The sequence below is a fragment of the Lithobates pipiens genome, unplaced genomic scaffold, assembly GCF_037356315.1.
Source record: "Lithobates pipiens isolate NorthernLeopardFrog02 unplaced genomic scaffold, aLitPip1_a1.2 Scaffold_30, whole genome shotgun sequence".
Lineage (NCBI taxonomy): Eukaryota > Metazoa > Chordata > Amphibia > Anura > Ranidae > Lithobates > Lithobates pipiens.
The window spans coordinates 94884533-94909343 of record NW_027507791.1 but is presented as its reverse complement, the minus strand read 5'-3'; the positions used below and the strand labels follow the sequence as shown (position 1 = coordinate 94909343).

General features: G+C 42.2%; 1 protein-coding gene across 11 annotated transcripts in view; it reads left to right on the top strand.

The window, feature by feature from the left end:
- Positions 1 to 24811, top strand: part of SMOC1 (SPARC related modular calcium binding 1) — a 273199-nt gene that overhangs the window by 242583 nt on the left and 5805 nt on the right. For all 11 annotated transcript variants that reach the window (XM_077464635.1, XM_077464636.1, XM_077464634.1 and 8 more), the window contains 2 exons: positions 8387 to 8492; positions 9939 to 10186. In XM_077464635.1, coding sequence (XP_077320761.1) covers positions 8387 to 8492; positions 9939 to 10186 — 354 coding nt within the window. The remainder of the gene's footprint in view (positions 1 to 8386; positions 8493 to 9938; positions 10187 to 24811) is intronic.

Genomic DNA, 24811 nt, shown 5'->3' with positions numbered 1-24811 from the left:
GCGCCTACAAAATAGGGGATAGATTTATAGCATTTTTAATTTTGTTCGTTTTTTTTTTTTACTAGTAATGGCGGTGATCTGCGATTTTTATCGGGACTACGACATTATGGTGGACACTTTTGACACATTTTTGGGACCATTATCATTTATACCGCGATCAGTGCTATAAAAATGCATTGATTACTGTAAAAACATCACTGGCAGGTAAAGGGCTTAACACTATGGGGCGATCAAGGGTTAACCGTGTTCCCTCTCTGTTCTAAATGAAGGGAGGATAGGATTGTCTAGGGGAGATTACAGATCACTGTTCATACTTTGTATGAACACACGCTCAGTCTCTTCTCCTCACAGAGAACCGGGATCTATGTGTTTACACACACAGATCCCGGTTCTTGGTGTGTCACGAGCGATCACAAGAGCCCGGCGGACATCGCGACCACGGGCACTCACATCGGCTCTGGGGCAAGCAGCGCGCGCCCCTAGTGGCCACAGGGTGAAGCGACGTTGCATAACATCGTTTCGCCCAGCCATGCCATTCTGCCGCAGTAAAACTGTGATGGCTGGTCGGCAAGTGGTTAAAGTGGTTGTAAACCCTCACATATACCCAGTGAAGTGAACAGCCTCAAATGATACACAAAGATAAAACGCATCCTCCTACAGATGTATTACTTGTTTATCTGCAGTCTTCTCCCTACATCCTTTCAAAAGTGCAGATTGTGTTAAAAATCTTTCTTCAACTGTCAGGAGCACAGAGGAGTGGGTGGGGAGACTGCAGTTAGTGTGTGAGAGCTGATTGGAGGAAAGGAACACACCCCCTCCACACAGCTGAAGAACTATGTTGTGAATAGTCGAGCTCCATTCTGAGCTCTTCCAACCACTCCCTCCCAACACAAATTTTATCTCATGTGTTGGTAAAACTTCTCAGAAGTGACTCATGCTGATAAGAGGAAGAAGCACCAAAGGGAAATGACACTTAGAGCTTTGGAGAGAGATAAGTAAACCCTACAGATATACACTATATTACCAAAAGTATTGGGACACCTGCCTTTACACACAAATTAACTACATTAATGGCATCCCAGTCTTAGTCCATAGGATTCAATATTGAGTTGGCCCACACTTTGCAGCTATAACAGCTTCAACTCTTCTGGGAAGGCTGTCCACAAGGTTTAGGAGTGTGTCTATGGGAATGTTTGACCATTCTTCCAGAAGCGCATTTGTCAGATCAGGCACTGATGTTGGATGAGAAACCTCAGTCATGAAATCCTGAGTAAAGCACATACACTATATTACCAAAAGATTAAGACACCTTCCTTTACACATGAGAAGGCCTGGCTCGCAGTATCCCCTTTAATTCATCCCAAAGGGTTTCTATCGGGTTGAGGTCAGGGCTCTGTGCAGGCCAGTTAAGTTCCTCCACCCCAAACTAGCTCATCCATCTCTTTATGGGCCTTGCTTTGTGCACTGGTGCACAGTCATGTTGGAACAGGAAGCGGCCATCCCCAAACTGTTCCCACAAAGTTGGGAGCATGACATTTTCCAAAATGACTTGGTATGCTGACGCCTTAAGAGTTCCCTTCACTGGAACTAAGGGGCAAAGCCAAACACCCGAAAAACAAAACAATCCCATACCATAATCCCCCCTCCACCAAATGATTTGGACCAGTGCACAAAGCAAGGTCCATAAAGAAATGGATGAGTGAGTTTGGGGTGGAGTCCTGACCTCAACTCGATAGAACACCCGTGGGGTAAATTACAGCAGAGACTGTGAGTGAACCCACCCAAAGTGAAAATAAGAGTTTTGCTTTTAGTTCTGCTTTAAAGTGGTTGTAAACCCTTACAACACACTTTGACCTACAGGTAAGCCTAGATTAAGGCTTACCTGTAGGTCCAAGAAATATCTCCTAAACATATACGGTTTAGGAGATATTTGCCTCAAGACAGGCACCGCTGTCTATGGCGCATGCGCCGTAGACAGTGGCACGCAGGCGCACTGAGCGCGGCATCGTTAATGACGGAGATGCCACGCGTTTCGGCTCCCGTGTGCATGTGCGGAAGTGACGTCATCGCGGCTTCGCCGAATGACAGCGGCGGAGCTGCGAGACCCCGCCGAGAAGATGAATGCGCCGGACTACAGGGGACAGCGGCGACTTCGCTGGCTCCTGTGTCAGGTAAGTGACACATAATGGACTACTATGCGATGCATAGTAGTCCATTATGCTTTGCCTTTGCAGGGAATGAAAGAGGAAGTAAACCCATTAGGGTTTACTTCCTCTTTAAGCATGGGAATGTTTCATTGATTTTTGTAACTAGCTCATTTGTGCAGCACTAAAGCTGCATGGGTGAACATCTCTTGAATTTCTGTGTTTAATTAGAATGTCTGCTTAATGTGGATTGTAAACCCAGAAAGTTTTTACCCTAATGCACTCTATGCATTAACCGCTTGTTGACCAGTGCACACCGATTTACGTCGGCAGAATGGCTCTGGTGGGCAAAAGGGTGGTACGTCCCCTTTAAGAAACGGCCCGCCGTGGTCTCCATAACCCTGACCGCAGGTCCCGTGGACAGATTGTGTCATGGAGAGGTAGAAAGGGGAGGCGCATTTGTAGATAAAGCATTTCCCCGTTCTGCCTAATGACAGGACAGATCACTGCTCTCTGTCATCAAGAGCAGTGATCGCTGTTATGAGGTGTAGCCCCTCCCCCCACAGTTAGAATCACTCCCTAGGGCACACTTTACCCCTTCACCCCCCCCCCCAGTGGTTAACCCCTTTACTGCTAGTTTCATTTACACAGTAATCAATGCATTTGTATAGCATGGATCGCTGTATAAATGACAATGGTCCCCAAATATTGTCAAGGGTCCGATGTGTCCTCCATAACGTCGCAGTCCCAATAAAAATCGCAGCTCGCCGCCATTACTAATAAAAAAAAATGTAAAATAAAAATGCCATAAAACTCCTACTTTGTAGACACTATAAATTTTGTGCAAACCAATCAATATACAATTATTGCAATTTTTTTTTACCAAAAATATGTAGAAGAATACATATCGGCCTAAACTGAGGAAAAAAAGGTTTATATATATATATATTTTTGGGGGATATTTATTAAAGCAAAAAGTAAAAAATATTGCGCTTTTTTTCAAAATTGTCGCTCTTTTTTTTGTTTAGAGCGTAAAAAATAAAAATGCAGAGGAGATCAAATACCACCAAAAGAAAGCTCTATTTGTGGGGAAAAGAGGACATCAATTTTGTTTGGGTACAACATCGAAAAAGTGTTCTGGTCAGGAAGGGGGTAAAGTGGTTCAAGGGTAAGTTGATCTTTACATAAAAATCTGTTACACTGGACCCTGAGGCTGGCGATCTCCCGTGCTGACGCATCGAATAGCCGCTTTACTGGTCTGGGGACCTGAAATCCCCCATGACTTAATCTCCTAAACATACTTCGTAAAGGTACATATAGGACGCATTCTACTTGGTCAGCGCTGTCACATGGGCTGCGCCGACAGATTAGAACATGCATAGCCCATCCTGTCAGCAGGGGAGAAGAGGAGAGAAAGCTGAAGGGATTTCAGTTCCCCCGGATCGGTAAAGCGGCTATATGATGTGTCAGTGTGGGAGTTTGCCGGCCTTAGATACAGCAGGACTGGGAGAGGGTCCAGTGTAATTTCACCTTACAGATTTAAGGTAAAAAAAAGTCTGTGCATAGGATCCCCCAGCCCCTTCTTTATACTTACCTAAACCCATTCTTAATCCAGGGCTGTGCCCAAGAGCAGCAGCTCTTTCTGATCCCTCCCTTCTGACAGGACAGAGAGGCAACATCAAGGGCCATTGGCTCCTGTTGTCAGTCAAAGCTTCTGACAAGGGGGTAGAGGACTGGGCCAAGCCTTGCTGTCTGTGTTTATAGATGCAGTCAGCGTGGTTCGGGTTTGAGCCCTCAGGTGTGCCACCATAGGAAGCTGTTTCCTATGGTGGCACACCTAGAAGAGGAGAATCTGAGCTGCTCTGTGCTAAACCATTGCACAGAGCATGTAAGTATAACATGTCTATTATTTAACCTCCTTAGCGGTATTCCTGAATGTGGCTCGGGATGAATTTTCAGTACCAAAAGCTGTAACTCTGAGCCACACTCGAGATCGCATCGCAGGATCCTGTGTGTGCAAGCTGTGTCCTCCGCTCGATCTATCACAGTGCCGGGCTCCGTTCCCTGCAATTGTTGCAACGCACGGGGACGGAGCATGGCGCCAAATTCAAAAAGTTTAAAACACAACGCATACAGTACACTATAATCTTACAGATTACCTTACTGTTTCAAATGATTTCACCTCCCTTTTGTCCCTAGTGGTTTGTCCAGTGTCCCGCATGCAGTTTTATATTATAAAAACTGTTCTTTCTGCCTGGAAACTGGAGATTGTCCATAGCAACCAAAAAGTGTCCCTTTACATCAAAAGTGGTTTTATACCAGCTAGAAAACGGTGATAATAAATTAGAATCACTCGTAGAATTGATCGATAGTGATTTGTGGGGAAATCCGTCATCAATCACTGACTACAGCGACAATTCTGCAACTGAGCAAATTTCAGTGTTTTTTGATTTGATTAAATTATTGAATAATTTTTATTATTATTATTTGTTATAATTATTTATAGTTATTTATTATATTATAATTTATGATTTTGTGTTTCAAACTTTATCATACCTGAGATGTCTATTAGACTCTGGTTTGGACAGATTTAAGTGAGTTATTCCTAAGAATTGCAGGCCTACAATATAAAACGCCAAATTTCCATGCAAAACAATTGTACCGCTTTCAGCATCAAAAATCTGAAATAATCATACCGCCAGGGAGGTTAAATCACTTTAAAGGATTTTGCATATCTCATACACAAGATACACTGCGTTACGTTAACAAAAAGTATGTTAATATGTCACAGGTGAGTTTGTGTATGAACTGATATGCCTACCCTTGCAAGAATCCAAATTTTAGCCTAGCCCTACATGTATGTCACAGTGGAATATCCACTGTGACATACATGTCACGGCTATGCTGTTACATAGTTAGGTTGAAAAAAGACACAAGTCCATCCAGTTCAACCACTGTTGAGAAAGAGAGAAAAAGGTTTGTGATTTCTGACTTCCAAATGAAGGTAAGAAATGCCACCTGTTACTCTCCTACAGAGGCACTTGTTTGTGTTGTTAGAGCTCTTCTTACATTTACATGATCCCCAACTTGTGCAAGGATATAATATTAAATGAATTGAGTATGTGTGGTTGCATTCTGACAACACCTGATTTCCGAGGTATGGGTAAGGGCATGCCTCCCACAGCAGACACAGCTTCTACCGAGAACGTAAATGCTGAAGTCAAATGAGCATTTCTATTTAGGTAATGCAGAACAAAGGAAGGAGAAAACTCAGACAGTCCCTTGTCAATGGATAATTGTTTTATCCCCTAAACAATAGTCTCACTGTGCCTCATAAACATGCTATTATATGGTCACCTAATCATGCCAAAAGCAGCCATGCACCTCTAAAGATGGTTTGAAATATTTTTACACAGTCATTTTTTTTTTCTTCTCCTATATACACAACCTAGGTCGCTAAATTATATATTTAGCGAGGGATGAAAACTCCTAACTTTTAAAACCCTTTCCCTCAGTAGCTCTACTTATCCAGCAGAATTTTAGTTTGGAATATGTCACATTGGAGAAAATGTGCAATACAGAGACGTAAACCCGTTGCAAGTCAACAGCTCAGTTTTTTGTGTTTGACAAATGATTCTTCTTGTGCAGCACTGAAGGGGTTACGAAGGGCTGCTTATGTCCGCCAGCACCCTGATGTAAAGTAGCACAAGCTAAGAAATTCTTCTAACAAAAGCAGTGCTTGGTCCATAAGTTACACCGACAGCTGAAATGAAAAGCATCTGTGCTTCTCTCTGCTCTGTTCTCAATCTCAGCTCATTGTATGAGAATCTGACCTTCTTACATGGATTAGAACACTGTTGATGTTGCAAGGAGAATAGAACTAAGAGCAGCTCAGGGATAAATGCAAAATTGCCTTGTTCACTGCGACCAGCTAAAAACCATAATGAAAGCCAAATGAGTTTGATTTATTTCTAATAGTCTAAAAGTCAATGGATTCAAATACCGAATAATAAAGAAGACTATATATGGGGTTATGGGATTAGCCAAGTAAATATGAACACATTTCATGTACACATGTATTTTCTTAATTCACATGTATGATGCAGGTTGTAGTATGAAGGCATGCAGAGCAGGTACAGTATTTGTGTGGTTTGCAGACTCCTCAGCCAGAGGCTTCATTCATTGTCTCCTGCATTAGGCCCACCCCACAACCATAAAGTGATTAAAGGGCATTTCACCAATATTGATTTATTGTTCTTGTTCACTCTATAAATGTTTCTTCGTGAACAATCTGGTATACATACTGCATAGAGGAATTCAGTAAATGGGACACAATGCCAAAGTAAGAGAAAAATGGTATACCCTAGCTTAACTGCTTAATCAGACTTCAGTGGCTGGAAGCCGTGCTCAGGCTGGAAGGTTCCATTCCTCAGTATGGCACATTCACACCAATTCTGCTATGAGAAAGGCTGTTGCAACTGAAACACAGTAGCATTTTAGACACTGTATGCATTGATATGTAGACAATAAAGATTCTACAATGAAGAGTTCACCAAGTTAACGGCTTCTTGTTTGTGAATATACAGTGCCAAAATACGCCTGTCAATTATGCCATAGAGCTGTACTGGCTACAGCACAGGTGTTAAACACAAGGCCCGCGGGCTGAAACCAGCCCTGCAGGCCATTTCATGTGGCCCTCACACCTCTGCTGCAGCTCCAGACCCCTACTTTCTGCTTTCAAGCAATGCATCCAGCTTCTTCCCAGCAGCAGCATAAGTAGGGTGTGCACTGTGATGTTAGGGAGAGTAGAGGACTCCACTTCTGATGGTGGGGTGGCTCTTGAACTCAGGGGAAGGGATGCGCTGGACATCTAATCTTACAGATACAACCGGCCCCTTTGAGGACAATCATATTGCTGATGCAGCCCACAATGAAATTGAGTTTGACACCCCTGGGCTACAGCAATACAATTCAGACATCTGGTGGTGCCAGGATTGCTGCCTTTCCTTGATATCAGCCATGATATGCTTTGCTCTTTGTAGGTCTGATGTTGCTAGTGTTGCCACCTTTCTTTGATGGGCTTGACCGATGTGGTCTGGTGATGAATTCTACATCACAGTGATATCTGTCAGATTAGCTATCCTGTAATAAGCTTAATAGAGCACTTGACTTCTGATAAAGCATTGCTCCTTCACTGATAAATAACACTTTGCTGGTCCGATCAGCAAGGAAGACACTCCATAGAAGTAGGAGAGTGTTATTAGCCCTCCTAGCTATAAACTAGTGTGGCAGAGTTCAGGTGATGGTAAACACCACTGTACATTATCCTTCCTATGCCTAACAACACACACAGAAAGGTGAACAAAGATGCAGGATACCCCTTAGTATGTTCTTAAATCATAAAAAAATACTAAATTACAATCTAGCAAGTTGATATAAAGTTCAATAAACCACTGATTCTTAAAACAAATCTATAACCTTTTTTGGGGGGGATGCACACACTTTATTTAGCGCATCTGTACTCTAAAAAAGTCTGCAATTACCCTCCCACTATATAGTATGCATATGCCAATGCCTATACTTACTGTCCTGCTGCAATCTGCTGCTCTAATTAGCTCCTTGGTAAAAGTCCCAATATTTCTAGGTATGGGCATACATTAACATTCTGCTTTCTTCCCACAATGCCACATTTAGTGCCTGGGTAACCAGTTGCCAAACCTATTTAACCTCAACCCGAAACTAGGTTGTGTTAAACTGCCAAGCGATCAATGTCTCTTCAGTTATCAAACTAGAGGTACATTTATATGGGTACAAACATGTGGCAATTGGCCTGTGTTTTAACACCTAAATGAGACCTCCATAACATCAAAGGACTGAAAAGGGTATACTGAGCTAAGCATCAGGTAGCACTAAGGCTACAAGCTTCCAATTACTTCAATTACGGTACTTCTGGCAATAGCAGTGGGAAAAACAACACAGGTAGTTTCTTTAACCTATATCGTGCGTCTTTGAGAAAAGTCAGGCTCCTCTACTTGAGCCATGTAAGGAAGCCCAGTATATGGGAACCTTAAATGACAGGGCCCAGGTAAGAGACCTTTCAAAATAATAGACTGGAGAAAATAATGTGAAATATTGGCAAACAAAATTTGCAATGGAAAAAATTTAAAAAAAATGAAATTTTATAAGAAATCCACAAAAGTACAGGGTTCACACACTTTGATGCATATTTTTATATTCAACAGGATGTCCGGACGGGAAGAAACTGGAGTTTATCACAAGTTTGCTGGATGCTCTCACTACAGATATGGTTCAAGCCATCAACTCTGCTGCCCCAGCAGCAGGTGGCAGGTTAGTCGTCAAATACAAGCTGGGCATGGACCTTAAATCAATGTAAAACACTAAAATACTATCATATCTCCAAAACTAGCAGTTGCATTTATTAACAACTCAGCATAACATCCTATTAAACTTTGTGTTATCTGAGTCACTCAGTCTGTGTGGTATGGGGCTCTAGGAAAATCTTTAAAGCAGTGTTTTGTGGTCACATTTATGAAGAGACTTAACATGTAGGACTGCCAAGAATTTTACTTTTATAGCTCTTAAGGGAAACCAAAAGGCAGGACAGTGTAAGTGTGTCTATAGCTATCCCCTTAGGCATTAACCACACAAACTGTATCTTGCTGAGAAAACCTGTATTCCTGTGCTAAAACATTAAAGAACTCTGCTAAGCACTGTTTTTATCTAAAAAAACGATTCTACCTATCTGTAATATAATCTCATATAACATTTCTCATCAAAGAAAGTTAAAGTGACCCTGCCATGTCCACCAAAGTGATTATATAAACCTAACTAAGAAAGTGACAACCCCTTGCATGGCACAAAACTACCTGTGCATGGTTTAAAATGATTTTGTTTGTGCTTGGGAGGATACTGGATCTCAGACCCAAGTTGCACATAGCGCCACTTGACTATTTAAGTCAAGATTAGATCCTACCCACTCCCAGTGGTAGATCTACTCGTGTCATTCAGATCTCTAATGCTAGAATATTTGTGATCTGGCATTTGACAACTACCCCATTATGGTTCTGTACAACAATAGTGATATAAACTTACACCGGCATCATCCTAGCTTCTATGGTTCTATTCTAAACAACTATTTCTGGCCTAATCTCTTAGGAGCTATAGAGATTGTCTGGAAAGAATTCAGTTCTTCACCAAGCCCAGTTAGCCATTTTCTGCATGCCCCCCAAGACTCGCCATCATGCATTTCACATTTGAGCAGATTTTAATCACGAAAAAAATTAACTTTTAGAGTGCAGTTTAGAGGGGGCAGTGTGTATGAACACAAAAATTAAATAATTTTTAAGGGGGGGTCTCATTGCAAATAAAGATGATGAAGCAGTTGCTAGACTGAGGCCTATAGGAGGAGGAAGAGAAGTGGCCTTTCCCTAAATCAGCGTTACATTATTTACCCATCAGTAATCTGACATTGGATTATTGTCACAGTATTGTAAGTCGGCTTTTGAAAACTATTATATTACTACTATATTTCTAGCCTCCCAGGATCACTAAATAGTAATAAAGTTAAAACTTTTAAAAAAGGATTGAAAGCTTTTGCATATCATTTTTCCTCACATTTATGTTCTCTGATGTTTACAAGTGATGCCCAAGTATGTGGAAGTTATTCATGGTCCACAATTTGTAATGTTAGGTTTTTGAAGGTAATTTTTTACATTGGTAAAGATTGCATGGCTCTAATACACATGAAATAATCACTGAAATATCCTACTTTAGATTCTCTGAACCAGATCCCAACCACACACTGGAGGAACGTGTGGTTTTCTGGTACTTCAATCAGCTAGACAGCAATGGCAGTGAAGACATCAATAAGAAGGAGATGAAACCTTTCAAGAGATATGTAAAGAAAAAAGCCAAGCCCAAGAAATGTGCCAGGAAGTTCACTGACTACTGTGATCTAAACAAGGACAAATCCATCTCACTCACAGAGTTAAAAGGATGTCTAGGTGTTCGTAAGGACCCAGGTAGGCAGATGGACTTTCTCATTGCTTCTGATTTTAGATGCCTTCTCTCAAATATGAATTTAGCCAAGCAACAAAGATGTTATCTACAAAACCAAAGTCTCAGTTACATTCAGAACCTGTTTTGTGCATTTTCAACATGACCTAGGACCATGAGAGGCACACAGCCACTCAAAAAAGAATCAAGAATCACAGCCACTCAAAAAAGAATGTTGCTGACTGTCTGTAACACATTCCCTTGTATAATGGCATGTTCCAGAATGCCATCCTGCCTGCCAGTGTAATCTGATTTGGTCCTCATTTTTGCTAACTTTCAAGTTTGCCATTTTTATTTGTGAAATAATGTACTGAGTGCTTACAGTTCATGCACCTAGAATCAAACTACTAAGAGTAGAGAGTTGGTTTGCTTACATTTCTAGTGATCGATAATTTGGCAAAGTAGCTACCGTATATGCCGGTGTATAAGGCTAACTGGCAAATAAGACGACCCCCTAATCTTACAGTTTAAGCGTTTTTTTTTCTTGTACTTACCGTATAAGACGACCTCCCTTCCGAGGCTTCCAATGCTTGATATTCCTTACTTCTTGCTGTAGCTGGCGTCATATCTATCTTCCTGCTTTTGCTGGAGCCAATCACAGTGAGAGATGTATTCGATTAATGAATACAAAGCCTGCTTGGATTGGCAGAGGCTGTAACATCATCAGCCCGTGCCTCTCTGACTTCTCAAAGCCAATCCAAGCAGGCTACAGAGTAGCCTGCTCGGATTGGCAGAGGTTGTTACTCCAATCCGAACAGGCTCTGTATTCATTTGAATACATCGCTCACCAGGATTGGCTCAGTGGTATATACTGTATGTAGCCGAAGCTACATGCAGTATTACCGAACACTCAGCAGGCATCCGAGGGGCTGACTGGGCGTATAAGATGACCCCCGATTTTTGGCCAGTTTAAAAGGTCATCTTATATGCCAGAAAATACAGTAAACTGATTGTTTCCAGGCCTCAACCCCCCTATCCTGCTTTAGCATGCAGTGTGCAGACATGATGTTTTTTCTTGTTAGAATGTGGTAGGGGAAACATCACAAGACAGAACACGTGAACCAGAACTTATATTGATTAGTTTGATTAAATAAGGAATGTACAGATAGTAATTAAAAATGTAGATTGATTAGGAAGCAACTGCACCAAAACAAGTCTTATGTGGTGGCGGGCAAGGCTAAACATATACTGGTCATACGCTGGAGGCTGCAGGGGACTAAAATTCCAAATTCTGTTCTTCTGTGATAGCCATTCCAAAATAGTAGGATGTTGTAGAATGATGGTGTTGATGATAATAAAATTTGTGAGCTGAATGGGGATGACCTTGTGAGAGGTGCAGGATTAGAAACTGTTATAGAGAAATCCTCCACTGGAGTCCTAATGAGAGTTAAGACAATAGATGATTCAACCCATGGATGGCTGCACCAAAAGATGATATTGGTTGTGGTTAGAAACCAATAGAAATACATACATACCTGTAGAGTATGTTGTTCCAGCTCTAATTCACAGCAGGATTCAACATTTATTTGGTGTTCAGATCCAAAATGGTGGAAGGTATAAACAGCCCAGTGTGACACTAGCCGGCATGACCATTGCTCCTATTAAACGTGGTTCTTTTAGTGTAAAAATATAAACAAAAATATTACAAACCTCTATCAATGTTATATATTAAACAGGGCAATCACATGCAGTCTAGTGTTGTTAAAGCAATTTGTATGTAAAAACTCAGCTCTTATATTGGCAAACATATGTGTCTATGCAGTGCTTTGCAATACATATGTGCCTCTTTTATAGCACTTTTAAATGTATTCTTTCTAGCTTCCCTATCTGGCTATCTTTCATCAGTTTTATACAGATTGTATTCAAGGCATATTTTTTCACAGTACATAAAGCAAATATTAGCCATAGAAAAAGAGTAAGTTCAATCCAAGAAACAAAACTTCAATGTGGAGTGGGGTTTAGCTTGATACCCTATACCAGGGGTCTCTGATTTTTGCAAACAAAGTGCCTGTTTACTGTCCTCCATACTTTAGGGGGCCCGTACTTTGCCCAATGGGAGTGGAAAATTGCCCGGTATCAGCGGATGTAACCAATGTCCTACCATTGGTATTGTTATATAGTTGGAGGAATAGGGCCCCATCATTGGTATTAGTAGGAGGAAGAGAGTCCCATCATTGGTGTTAATGAGAGGAATAGTGCTGCATCACTGGTATTAGTGGGAGGAATAGTGCCGCATCATTGGTATTAGTTGGAGGAATAGTGCCCCATCATTGGTGTTAGTAGGAGGAAGAGTGCCCCATCATTGGTGTTAGTAGGAGGAATAGTGCCCCATCATTGGTGTTAGTAGGAGGAATAGTGCTCCATCATTGGTGTTAGTAGGAGGAATAGTGCCCCATCATTGGTGTTAGTAGGAGGAATAGTGCCCCATCATTGGTATTAGTAGGAGGAATAGTGCCCCATCATTGGTATTAGGAGGAATAGTTCCCCACTCTTGGTAGCAATGGGAGACACAGGGCTCCATTGCTGGTGTCTATGGGGGAAAAAGCACTGGTGTCAGTTTGAGGGATAGGGCCTCGTGTCAGTGGGAGAAATAGTGCCTCATTGTTGGTATTAGTAGGAGGAAGAGTGCCACATCATTGGTATTAGTAGGAGGAATAATCCCCATCATTGGCATTAGTAGGAGGAAAAGTGCTCCATCATTGGTATTAGCAGGAGGAAGGTGCCCCATCATTGGTATTAGTAAGATGAATAGTGCCCCATCATTGGTATTGGTAGGAGGAATAGTACCCCACTGTTGGTAGCAATGGGAGACACAAGGCTTCATTGCTGGTGTCTGTGGGAGAAAAAGTCCAAAGCACTGGTGTCAGTTTTAGGGATAGGGCCTCATGTCTGTGGAGAAATAGTGACCCATTGTTGGTGTCAATGGGAGAAATGGTGCCTCATTGTTGGTATTAGTTGGAGGAAGAGTGCCCCCTCATTGCTATTAGTAGGTAGAATAATCCCCATCATTGGTATTAGGAGAAAGAGTGCCCTATCGTTGGTGTACGTGAGAGGATAGTGATTTGTAGGAGTGGGGGAAATAGGGCCCCAAGGGCCACATAATGGCAAATAAAGGGCCACAGTTTGGAGACCACTACCCTATACTCTGTGTTCCCACCTTAACAGTTGCTATGAGCTGGTGAAGGCATCCTTCCATGCATATCAGAAGTTTACAATGACCTGTAAACTTACAGCTGTAAATGTTGAGACCTTTATCATATACAGCAACTGAAGAAGGCAAGATGTGATTTTTCAGCAAGTGTGAGTAGATGGATCTAGTATTGATTTTATAGCAATGCCCAACCTTGTTCACTGATATTAAAGTGTGTGACATGAGAACTAAAAGGCCAGGATTTCCCAGTCACGGGTACTGGGGGTGCTGTAGTTTGGGTGGTCTCATCCATCCTAGTGTTGTATCATCTGGGCCTATATTCATTTTGTGCAATAAGCTAAAAGCTTATATTGTCTTCATATGTATAGCTGTCACCCAGCAGTCCCCTTTATTTCTCAATGACTCTTTTTTCATACTAGGATACATCTTCAAAACTGTATTATTTATACAGTGGAATAGTATGTATTCTGTAGAAAAAAATCTCGTCACTAATAATGTTGTACTGTCAACATCATGGAGGATTCATTGTCGTGCTGTCTTTAGTTTGTATTGTGAAGGATGAAGATAATTGGGTTCTCTTCTGCGAAGCAAAGGGAAATACTTTCAAGGTGACCATGCTAATTTAGCTCCAGATGCTTTCCTGTAAACTGCTATCAACAGACTCAGAGAAAGTGCTTGTCTGAATAGTTTGTACATTTTATGTCAGACAGGTACTATTCCACTGATATCAATAATGGGTCACTATTCCTCCCATTGACACCAATAATAGGGCACTATTCCTCCCATTGACGCCAATAATGGGGCACTATTCCTCCCATTGACACCAATAATAGGGCACTATTCCTCCCTTTGACACCAATAATAAGGCACTATTCCTCCCTTTGACACCAATAATGGGGCACTATTCCTCCCTTTGACACCAATAATGGGGCACTAGTCCTCCCATTGACACAATAATGGGGCACTAGTCCTCCCATTGACACCCATGATGGGGCACTATTTCTCCCACTAATACCAATGACGGGGTCCTATTCCTCCTCTTACACAGGTGCTTTTTTTACTCCCAAGGAATTTTATACTTCCATTGGCCTTAGTCCGGCCCTCCTAAACTGGCCCTTTGTTTAGAAAGTTTGGAGACCCCGGATTAAACAGTGTAGTCTGTCTGTGGTTTTGATCTGGAAATGCTCCATGGAAAACCCAGAAAACAGGTAAAGTGACTGTGTTTCCCTGAGCAGTGACTAAGGGCAGCTTTTTTACATACCCCTTTACATTCTACTTTCGAAGACTCCATCAACATGATCTTGTCCCCAGAATACGCAGGTCTTTCCCTACTGCAGTGTCACCAATGGTTAGTAGCTGGATGGTTAGCAGTCTTGCCTTGCCCCATTGGGATCCTGGGTTCAATTTTCATTAGGAATGCTATCTTCATAGCGTTTACATGAGCTGCATGAATTTCTTCCCAAAACATACTGATAGGTAAACTATCTCCCATTTAAAACCAGTTCTAGTATGCTGTGTTAGCCCTTGTACACACGGTCGGACATTCCGACAACAAAATCTGTCAGATTTTGTCCGAAACCGGTGTTGCATACACACGGTCGGACAAAGTTGTCGGAAAATCAGATCGTTCAGAACGTGATGACGTTATTTCGTTATGACGGGACTACATTCAGGCTAGTAGCCAATAGCTTTGGTCTAGGAATTTGATCTGAGCATGTGTGGCACTTTGTCCAATCGGAATTCTTCTACAAACTTTGTCCGATCGGATCATGTTGTTGGAAAAATTTTATATCCAGCTATCAAACTTTGTTGGTCTGCATTCCTAGACGCCAGCAATGAGACCCCTTTATAATGTCAGGTGGGTGGGTTCCCTTACAGTCATCTTTCCAGGTCTAATATTATGGACTGACCCTTTAAAGCACTATTTATGCATTGTGTAATAGATTATATTTTGCACATGCTTATATTACAGTGTGCGTCGGAAGAACAAAGGGATTTTTGTTGCATGTTCTTCTCATTATTTTGTTGCATATTCTTCTCATTATGTGAACAAACTATACAGTGGGGAAACAAGAAACTTCTGTTACTTGTTCATAATTCATAATTTTTACACTGGCTGTAACCAGCGCTGCTGTCTGCTGTAGGGGTTAAGAGTACTGGATCTTGGCATGTAATCATTATAATTGTATCAGTAATAGAAAACAGAGCTAATCTATCTCTAACAGATAATAGCAGAAAATGTTAAGTGGAGTCTGGTGAGATTTACATTATGTCATCTTAATAACTCTTATGTTATCACAGCTGTCCAAAAATCAGCATTACCACCACATGTACATATATAGATGAAAAGGCGTATAATTATTACTTGCTGCGTAACAACCATAACACTAGAACTAGATTAGATCAATTATCAAACCATTTTCTGATGCATTTTCAATCATTTAGTTTGTGGTCTGGTTGCATGCAAACAGACATTTCAGTTGGTGTTATGGCGCCATCTAGAGTTACTTTTAGTAATTGAAGCGTGCAATGTGGTGCAAATTTAAAATGAAACTACAGTAAAACTTTGGATTGTGAGCATAATTAGTTCCAGAAACATGCTTGTAATCCAAAGCACTCTTATATCAAAGCAAATTTCCCCATAAGAAATACTGGAAACTCAATTGATTTGTTCCACAACCATTTATTCATAGGTCCTTCAGTTTATAGTCCATATAAAAAGATTATAGCAATGTATCCATAAAATGTCCATCCACAAATGGAAGCTTCCACAAGAGAATTATGCTCCGTACACACACGCAAATTTTCCATCGGATTTGGATGGTTTTTCCAACGGGATTTTGCTTAAGCTTGGCTTGCATACACACAGTAACACAAATGTTCCATAAAATGTCCATCCACAAATGGAAGCTTCCACAAGAGAATTATGCTCCGTACACACAAGCGAATTTTCCATCGGACTTGGATGGTTTTTCAGACGGGATTTCACTTAAGCTTGGCTTGCATACACACGGTCACACAAATTTTCTATGAACTTTCGACCATCAAGAACGCGGTGACTTACAACACTATGACGAGCCAAGAAAATTAAGTTCAGTGCTTCCGAGCATGCGTCGAATTGTTTCCAAGCATGCGTAGGAATTTTGCGCGTCGGAGTTTGTACAGGCGATTGGAAACATTTCTCGGACCAAAAAATAGAGAACATGCTCTGAATCTTTTGCTGGCAGAAATTCTGCCAGCAAAAGTTCGATGGAGCATACACGCGGTCGGAATTTCCCACCAAAAGCTCTCATCGGACGTTTGCTGGCGGATTTTCCGATCATGTGTACGGGGTATAAGAAGCAAAATCCAGCGGGAGCTACAGGTTATAAAAGAGAAGGGAGGCGCTTCTAAGTGTAGGAATATGGTTACATTTAATAAAGGTATAACATTTAGCAACTCACATGGTTGATGATTAAAAGAGGCACATCTAAGTATACAGGCATCCAGGGTAAAGCTGTCCACATAGACCATCCCCTGCACCGCTGGCTTTCACCGATGCCAGTCTGCAATCGTGACTGGGAAGACTCCCCTGCAGTAGAGCGATCTGAAAGCGCGTCTTGAAGCGCAGCGTGGAAGAAATGACGCAGTTGGCGGTATGGAGGATGGCCTATGTGGACAGCTTTACCCAGGATGCATGCATAGTTAGATGTGCCTCTTTTAATCAACCATTTGAAGTTGCTAAATGTTGTATCTTTATTAAATGTACCCATATTGCTACACTTAGAAGCGCCTCTCTTCTCTTTTAGGCTAGGTTCACACCATAGCGATGCGGGAACGCCGTGAATCCGCTGCGTTTTCCCGCATCGCATGCCTCCCGCCGGCAGTTCACACTGCCCTATGCGGACTGCTGGGAGTGTCAATGAAATGTTAATGACACCCCCAGACCAGTCCGCATATCGCAGTGCGATCTGCAAACTCCGACAGGAATCGGATCGCATGGTGTGAACACCCATGCGATCCGATTCTGCTGCGGACCAAAAAAAGGGTCCTGTGCGAGTTTGCGGCGGGTGCGATGCGAATTCAGCCATACTATCTGTATGGCTGAACTCGCATCGCACAGACAGATCGGATGTGATTTGCACTGCAGTGCGGTGCGAATCACATCCGGATCTCTCACCCGCAGCGGTGTGAACCCAGCCTTATACTCAGATGTGACATGACGCTACTTGTATATCAAGATGTCGCTTGTATATCAAGTCACATTTTTTTTTTTTACATTTTGCTTGTCTTACTCTCAAACGAAAGTTTTACTGTAGGGGAAATGTCTGAATTATGCAGACATCTTTAGGCTCTGGTGGCTGTAGACCTAAATACACAGCAAATATAAAGGTACAATACTAACACATTAAAATGTTTGTATGTAAAAATATCACTATATAAAATGTTACATTAAAACAAATTTACTGAAGTTAGCTGAAAGCCTACGAAATCTTAGTTACTTAAATCATCTTAGGAAGAGGGTCAGCAATGTTGTTTTATAGTATGCATACTCTCAGGACAGGCTCCCTTAACCACTTAAGGCACAAGCACGTACCTATACGTTGCTCTTTAAGTGCCCAGCCGTGGGTTGGGAGCGCACCGCCGGCTGAGCGCTCCCGACCCAGTCCTGAGCTCCATGACCATGGCCGCGGGACCAGCGGACCCGATCGCCACTGGTGTCCCGAGATCGGGTCACAGAGCTGAAGAACGAGAAGAGGTCTGTGTAAACAAACCTCACCCCGTGCTTCCTACTGTGGCTGTCACCGATCGTCTGTTCCCTGATATAGAGAAAGACGATCAGTGACGTCACATGCCAGGCCACGCCCCCTACAATAAAAAAAAACATAACGTCATACATAACCCCTATACTGCCCCCTAGTGGTTAACTCCTTCACTGTGAGTGTCATTTACACAGGAATCGGTGCATTTAAATGACACTGTTTGCTGTATAAATGACAATGGTCCCAAAAATGTCTGTCTGCCATAATGCCGCAGTCACAATTCAAATCACAGATCGCTGCCATTACTAGTAAAAAAAAAAATATTAATAAAAATGCTATAAAACTATCCCCTATTTTGTAAACGCTATAACTTTTGCGCAAACCAATCAATATTCGCTAATTGCGTTTTTTTTTTTTTTTTTTTTACCAAAAATATGTAGAAGAATACGTATCGGCCTAAACTGAGGGGAAAAAAACATTTATATATTTTTTGGGGGATTTTGATTATAGCAAAAGTAAAAAATATTGAACTTTTTTCAAAAATATCACTCTATTTTTGTTTTATAGCACAAAAAATAAAAAACGCAGAGGTGATCAAATACCACCAAAAGAAAGCTCTAATTGTGGGGAAAAAAAGGACGCCAATTTTGTTTGTGAGCCACGTCGCATGACCGTGCAATTGTCAGTTAAAGCGACGCAGTGCTGAATCGCAAAAAAGAGGCTTGGTCCTTTGGCTACAAATTGGTCCGGGGCTTAAGTGGTTGAAGATCTGTATTGAAAACTTCCAGACTGGAGCTGAGGCAGTATTTTACGGTCTTATATAGAACCATGCCCCCACCTCAGAAGTTTGACAGCAACAGGAGCCTATGGCTTCACTGCCCTCAGTTTCTCCTGTGAAAGCAGGAAGTGATGGTTGGATCCAAAGACAGTGCTGAAGCAATGACAGAGAAGTGTTTAGGGACAGGGGTTGTAGCTCAGGTAGTTGTCTAACTAAAGCTTTGGACTGAGGTGACTGATGAGGGTCACTAAGTTGAGTCATTCACTTGTGTGAGTAAATTTCAGCTTCAGTTTTGAGTCCTGCAAACAATAAAGAAGCAAAGAGAGGGCCTTGGAAATGTGATAAGAGCTCAAAGCTCCAAAGAGAATGCAAAATACTTTAACCACTTAAGGACCGAGCTTCTTTCTGAGATTTGTTATACAAGTTAAAAACATTTTTTTTTGCTAGAAAATGACTTGCAACCCCAAACATTATCATTTTTTTTCCCGAACACCCTAGAGAATAAAAATACTTTCGGTCACACTGTATTTGTGCAGCGGTCTTGCAATCGCATTTTTGGTGGACAAAATAAGTTTCTTTAAATAAAAAAATAAGACAACAGTACAGTTAGCCCAATTTATTTTTATATTTTGAAAGAAAATGTTACGCCGATTAAATTGATACACAACATGTCAAGTTTTAAAATTGCTCCCGCTCATGGAATGGCGACAAACCTTTACCCTTATAAATCTCCTTTCGCGAAAAAATTCTACCGGTTGCATGTTTTGAGTTAGAGGAGGACTAGGGTTAGAATTATTGCTCTTGCTCTTGACCGCGGTGATACCTCACCTGTGTGGTGTGAACACCGTTTTCATATGCGGGCACTACTCAAGTATGCGTTGCATTCTGCACGCGAGCTCAGCGGGATGGGGCATGTTTAAAAAAATGGTATTTGTTTTTCTTATTTATTTTACCTTTTATTTTTACACTGTTTTTAAAAAAATGGTGTCACTTTAATTCCTATTACAAGGAATAAGCCTGCCCACCGCTGCCTACAGTACTCAAAGACACTACCGAGCACAGGCCTGCAGGCAATTCCCAGATCCAACATGTGAGTAATGGCTGTCTTGCTGCACCCCAATGGAGCACCCTGGCCTGTCAGAGCCTTGCCCTAGGCTAAGTTTGAAATGGGCATCCAGTTCCATCTGTGACAGGTAGCAGTCGCGGCCTTGCTCCTGGTCACACATATACGACGGCCATCTTGCTACACCCTCCTCCAGTGTTCATGCTTAATCCTGGCCTGCATACTCCCCCCCCCCCCCCCCCCCCCGAGGCCCAGCTCACCCCTATACTGACACCAGCACCACTCAGCCTGTTACAACTGTCACCTTTTTAAAACGGCCATGGCTCAGACAAAATCTAAGTCAGATATGGCTGCCAAGCCAGACAATTACAAACAGCCTGGAGGAAGAGGGCAGCGTCGCTTCGGAGAGAGACGGCGGGAGCAGATACATACAAGGTACTAGAGGCTATCTCTGCAACATAGGGGAAATTGTCCCACTTATCTCAGGTACTGTACTGTAGTCCTCCCTTTCAATGTCTCCTGTTTGCCGTTTGCAATATTCCCCTCCTGTCCACCTGAAATAATACAACATTCAGGTCACCAGCCCGCCTAATCATCAAAGACATTTTGAATCAGCGCTACGTTGCCCAGGTACTCGCAAGAATATCTTGAACGTTATGGCCACCTTGCACAAAATACTCAGGCCAAAGCCACATACAGCATAAATATTCCCCTTTTATAAATGGAGAACTACTACTCAAAGACACAAGTCTTAGCCCTTGTACACACGGTTGGACATTCCGACGGAAAATGTCTGATCGGACTGTGTTATCGGATAATCCGACTGTGTGTGGGCTCCATCGGACTGTTTCTGTCTGAATATCCAACCGACAATGTTTTAGAGCTGGGCTATAACATTTTCCGACAACATGGTCCGATGGGACTTTGTCCTATCATTTGTAGAGAATTCCAATCGGACAAAGTGCCACGCATGCTCAGATCAAATTCCTAGACCAACGCTATTGGCTACTAGCCTGAACGTAGTCCCGTCGGAACTAAATAACGTCACCACATTCTGAACTATCGGATTTTCCGACAACTTTGTCCGACTGTGTGTATGGAACATAAGTTTCGGACAAAATCCGAAGGGATTTTGTTGTCGGAATGTCCTACCGTGTGTACCAGGGCTTACAGTATGCAAGACTTATTCAGTGACGTTTCGCCCGGTTGCACTACCAGTGAGACCTGGATTGTGGGTATAGATTCATCCTGGAATCCACCCCATTATGCTACACAAGCCTTACCACAATATACCCTGAAAACTCGTATTCCAGGGCTGTATTATCACACCAACCTTTATCACTTAGGGCCCATATTCAGGTTTTGTCTGTTACTGTTTTACTTGAACAAAGTGTTTGATTCTCTTCACATGCAAGTTTATGTTTTGTTATGGGAATATATCTACACCAGTTGGGGTCGGTGTTGGGCTGGATGGGAGGGAAGGGCAAATGTTATATCAAAAAGTACAATGCAACAAGTAGAAATGCTATCATTTACAGAATGCAATGTTCAGTGTATTTCTATATGCTTTACTATCTGGAGGGCTTGCCTGCATACATGGGGTGAGGACCCCCTCTTGTGTGACACGGTGGTACTGCAGGATCAAAATCCTTTGTCATTTACATCACACCCTACCATGGCATCTCTGAAGTTTTTTACTTGGAACGTTAGAGGATTACGAGACGAAATTAAACACTCAGCCGTCCTATTATATATTTAAAATCAGGGCAGACATGATAGTCTTTGTTGAGACTTATATAGATGCACGTTTACAGCTTGCTCTAAAACGTCCCTGGATTGGCTGGGCATATCATTCAGTTTATACCACACACGCAAGAGGGTGTCATTGCTCATAACCACGTCCCTGCATTTTGAGTTGAGTGACCTGAGCTCAAACCCACAAGGTGTTTTCCTACATGCTAAAATATATGGTGAACAGTTTTTGCTGATGTCTTATTATGTACCACCTCCATGACAGTCTTGACGGAGGGACTCGACTTTATGGCACAGCATCCGACAATCCCAGCCATCTGTATGGGAGACTTCAGTGCTACCCTAAACCCCAGCCTGGACAGAGCACAACAGCCTCCCTCGACTCCTAGGCCCTGTACATCCACCAGGTTCGCCAGATTCATATCAACTTTCAATCTAGGTGACTCATGGAGGACTACACACTCAAACACCAGAGCATACTCATGCTTCTCCTTCACCCACAACACAATGTCCCGCATAGACTTTATCCTACTATCACAGATACTAGTGCCCTTTACTAGACACAGCCTTTTGACCTAGACTCCTGTCGGATCATAGTCCATACTGGATAACACTAGCTGTCCCTGTAGTTAGACCACCTAGGACATGGAGACTAAACCCTTTTTGGCTCTCATTATTACCAGATGATGGTCAGATAGACAATGAATGGAAAAGATACTTCCAAGAAAACGCTCATTCTGCCTTATTTGCAAACATATGGGACTCATTCAAACTACACGTGAGGGCCACGCTGATATCTCGAATTAATAGACTAAAAACAACCAGAGCTGAGAAGGCAGACAAGCTACTGGAAGAGCTCTCCCTCACAGAACGCCAGTAGAAGACTGACCCCTCTCCTGACAAAGCCTCCCACCTTAAACTGCAATCTAGGGTAGTTAACCAGCTGCAATATGAGCTGTCTAGAAGAAAACTTTTTTTCTCTAGACAGAAATGCTTTGAAAATGGAGAGAGAGGGGGAAAGCTCTTTAGCATTCATGGCTCACAGCGAGGACATACCCCCAGTATTGATCTCCCCGCGAAACCCGTCAGGTGAGATAACCAAACCTACAGCAGTAATGGCAATATTCCACATGTTTTTTTATCTCCCTATAAACCACCACTACATCCAATGATCTAATACCCATTGATCGCTTCTTAGAAGAACTCCCCTTCCTGCAACTGACCTCAGCTCAGATAGAAACACTTGAAGCGCTACTAACAACCAAAGAGATAGCAATGGCATTTGCCAGCTTTGCTAGATCCAAGTCATCTGGGTCTGATGGGCTACCCATCTAATTCTATTCACAATATAGTTAGACTCTCCTACCTCAGCTACTTACCCTTTACACTCACCTATTTGAGACTTTCACCTTACCAGCATCCATGAGGGAAGCAATTATAGTGCTCATTCCCAAACCGGGCAAAAAAAAACATTAAGGGAGAAAGTGTTCAGACTGCCACCTGTTTTGATCTTTTGGTACACCGGGACTGATTGGACAGTTGCTGTACCTCACACTCACCCTGAGCCATTCCCAGGCACCAGCCTTCCTGTCATTTGCCAGACATTGCAATGCCTGATACCAATCCACATGTAGGGGCTGAAGAGTGCAAAATTTGGTGCAGCTGTGCATGGTAGCCAATCGGCTTCTAATGGCCCGTGCACACAATCCGAATATCATACGAAAACTGTCGTCCGAGGAAGAATCATACGATTTTTGGATCATGCGTACACTACTTTCTACAACCAATCATGACAGTTCATCCAATACTATTCGACCGGATATGCATGAAAATTTTCCTTGTACGATTCCAGATCGTACGATTTTCGTTTAGTCAGTATAGTTGTCGTCCTAAAATACAATACAAATACATTGCAACACATGACATCCCTTCTGATTTTTTTTTTTTTTTTTCTGTCGTATGAGATTTTTTGTTACTTTATTTACTTATTCAATTTCTACTTGCGACTATTAAGTGAAAAAGGTCTTACGATCTGTTGTATGATATTCGGATCGTGTGTACGGGCCATTACTTCAGCTTGTTCAATTAAGCTTTGACAATAAAACCTGGAAGCTTATTGGTTCCTGTGCAGAGCTGCACCAGATTTTGCACTCTCCAGTTTTCGTAAATCAACCCCATTGTCTCTAGGATTTATTTATTCCCCAGAAAGGTATGTGCTTGAGAGACTCACATGAGAACCCTTATAGTGTAGTAAACTTAATACAAAAAACATTGGGAGAAATGCATGTAGAATGTTAACTTGCATATGGTGAGGTTGCAGCAGACCACAGGATTGGAGGTTGCAACCTTATTGCATCCCATTTGGAAAATGCATCTGTCTCTGTGCAGTTCTTGGGGAGAGGTGATCACACTCAGATGCTCTGGACTGGCCCAGATCATGTTCAGCCGGGTAGAAATTTGAGATGGTGAAACAAAAATCTTGTCAGGTGGCAGAGGCACTCCCCTTCAAAGCAGAGGATGAATCTTAGGAGGCACATATGACTCTGATATTTCTGCATGTCAGCACAGGACATTTGCATTTACACCACATATCTGATGAAGTGGCAGGTAGCCACGAAACAAATTTATATGGGGTAAAATAAAATTGACCATTTAGGAAGTGATGGGTTGGCTACAATCTACCTACTAATGCCCTGTACACACGGTCGGAAATTCCGACGGAAAAGGTCAGATCAGATTATACTGTCGGAAAATCCGATTGTATGTGGGCTCTATCAGACTTTTTCCGTCGGAATTTCCGACGGAAAAAATTTGAGAGCGGGACCTCAAATTTTCCGACAATAAAATCCGATCGGACTTTTTCCGATCGTTTGTAGAGAATTCAGATGGGACAAAGTGCCACGCATTCTCAGATAAAATTACGAGACCAAAGCTATTGGCTACTAGCTGCAACGTAGTCCCGTCGCAACAAATGAACGTCATCACGTTCTGAATGATAGGATTTTCCGACAACTTTGTCCGACCGTGTGTATGCAACACCAGTTTCGGACAAAATCCGTTGGAAAAAATCCGACTGATTTTGTTGTTGGAATGTCCGACTGTGTG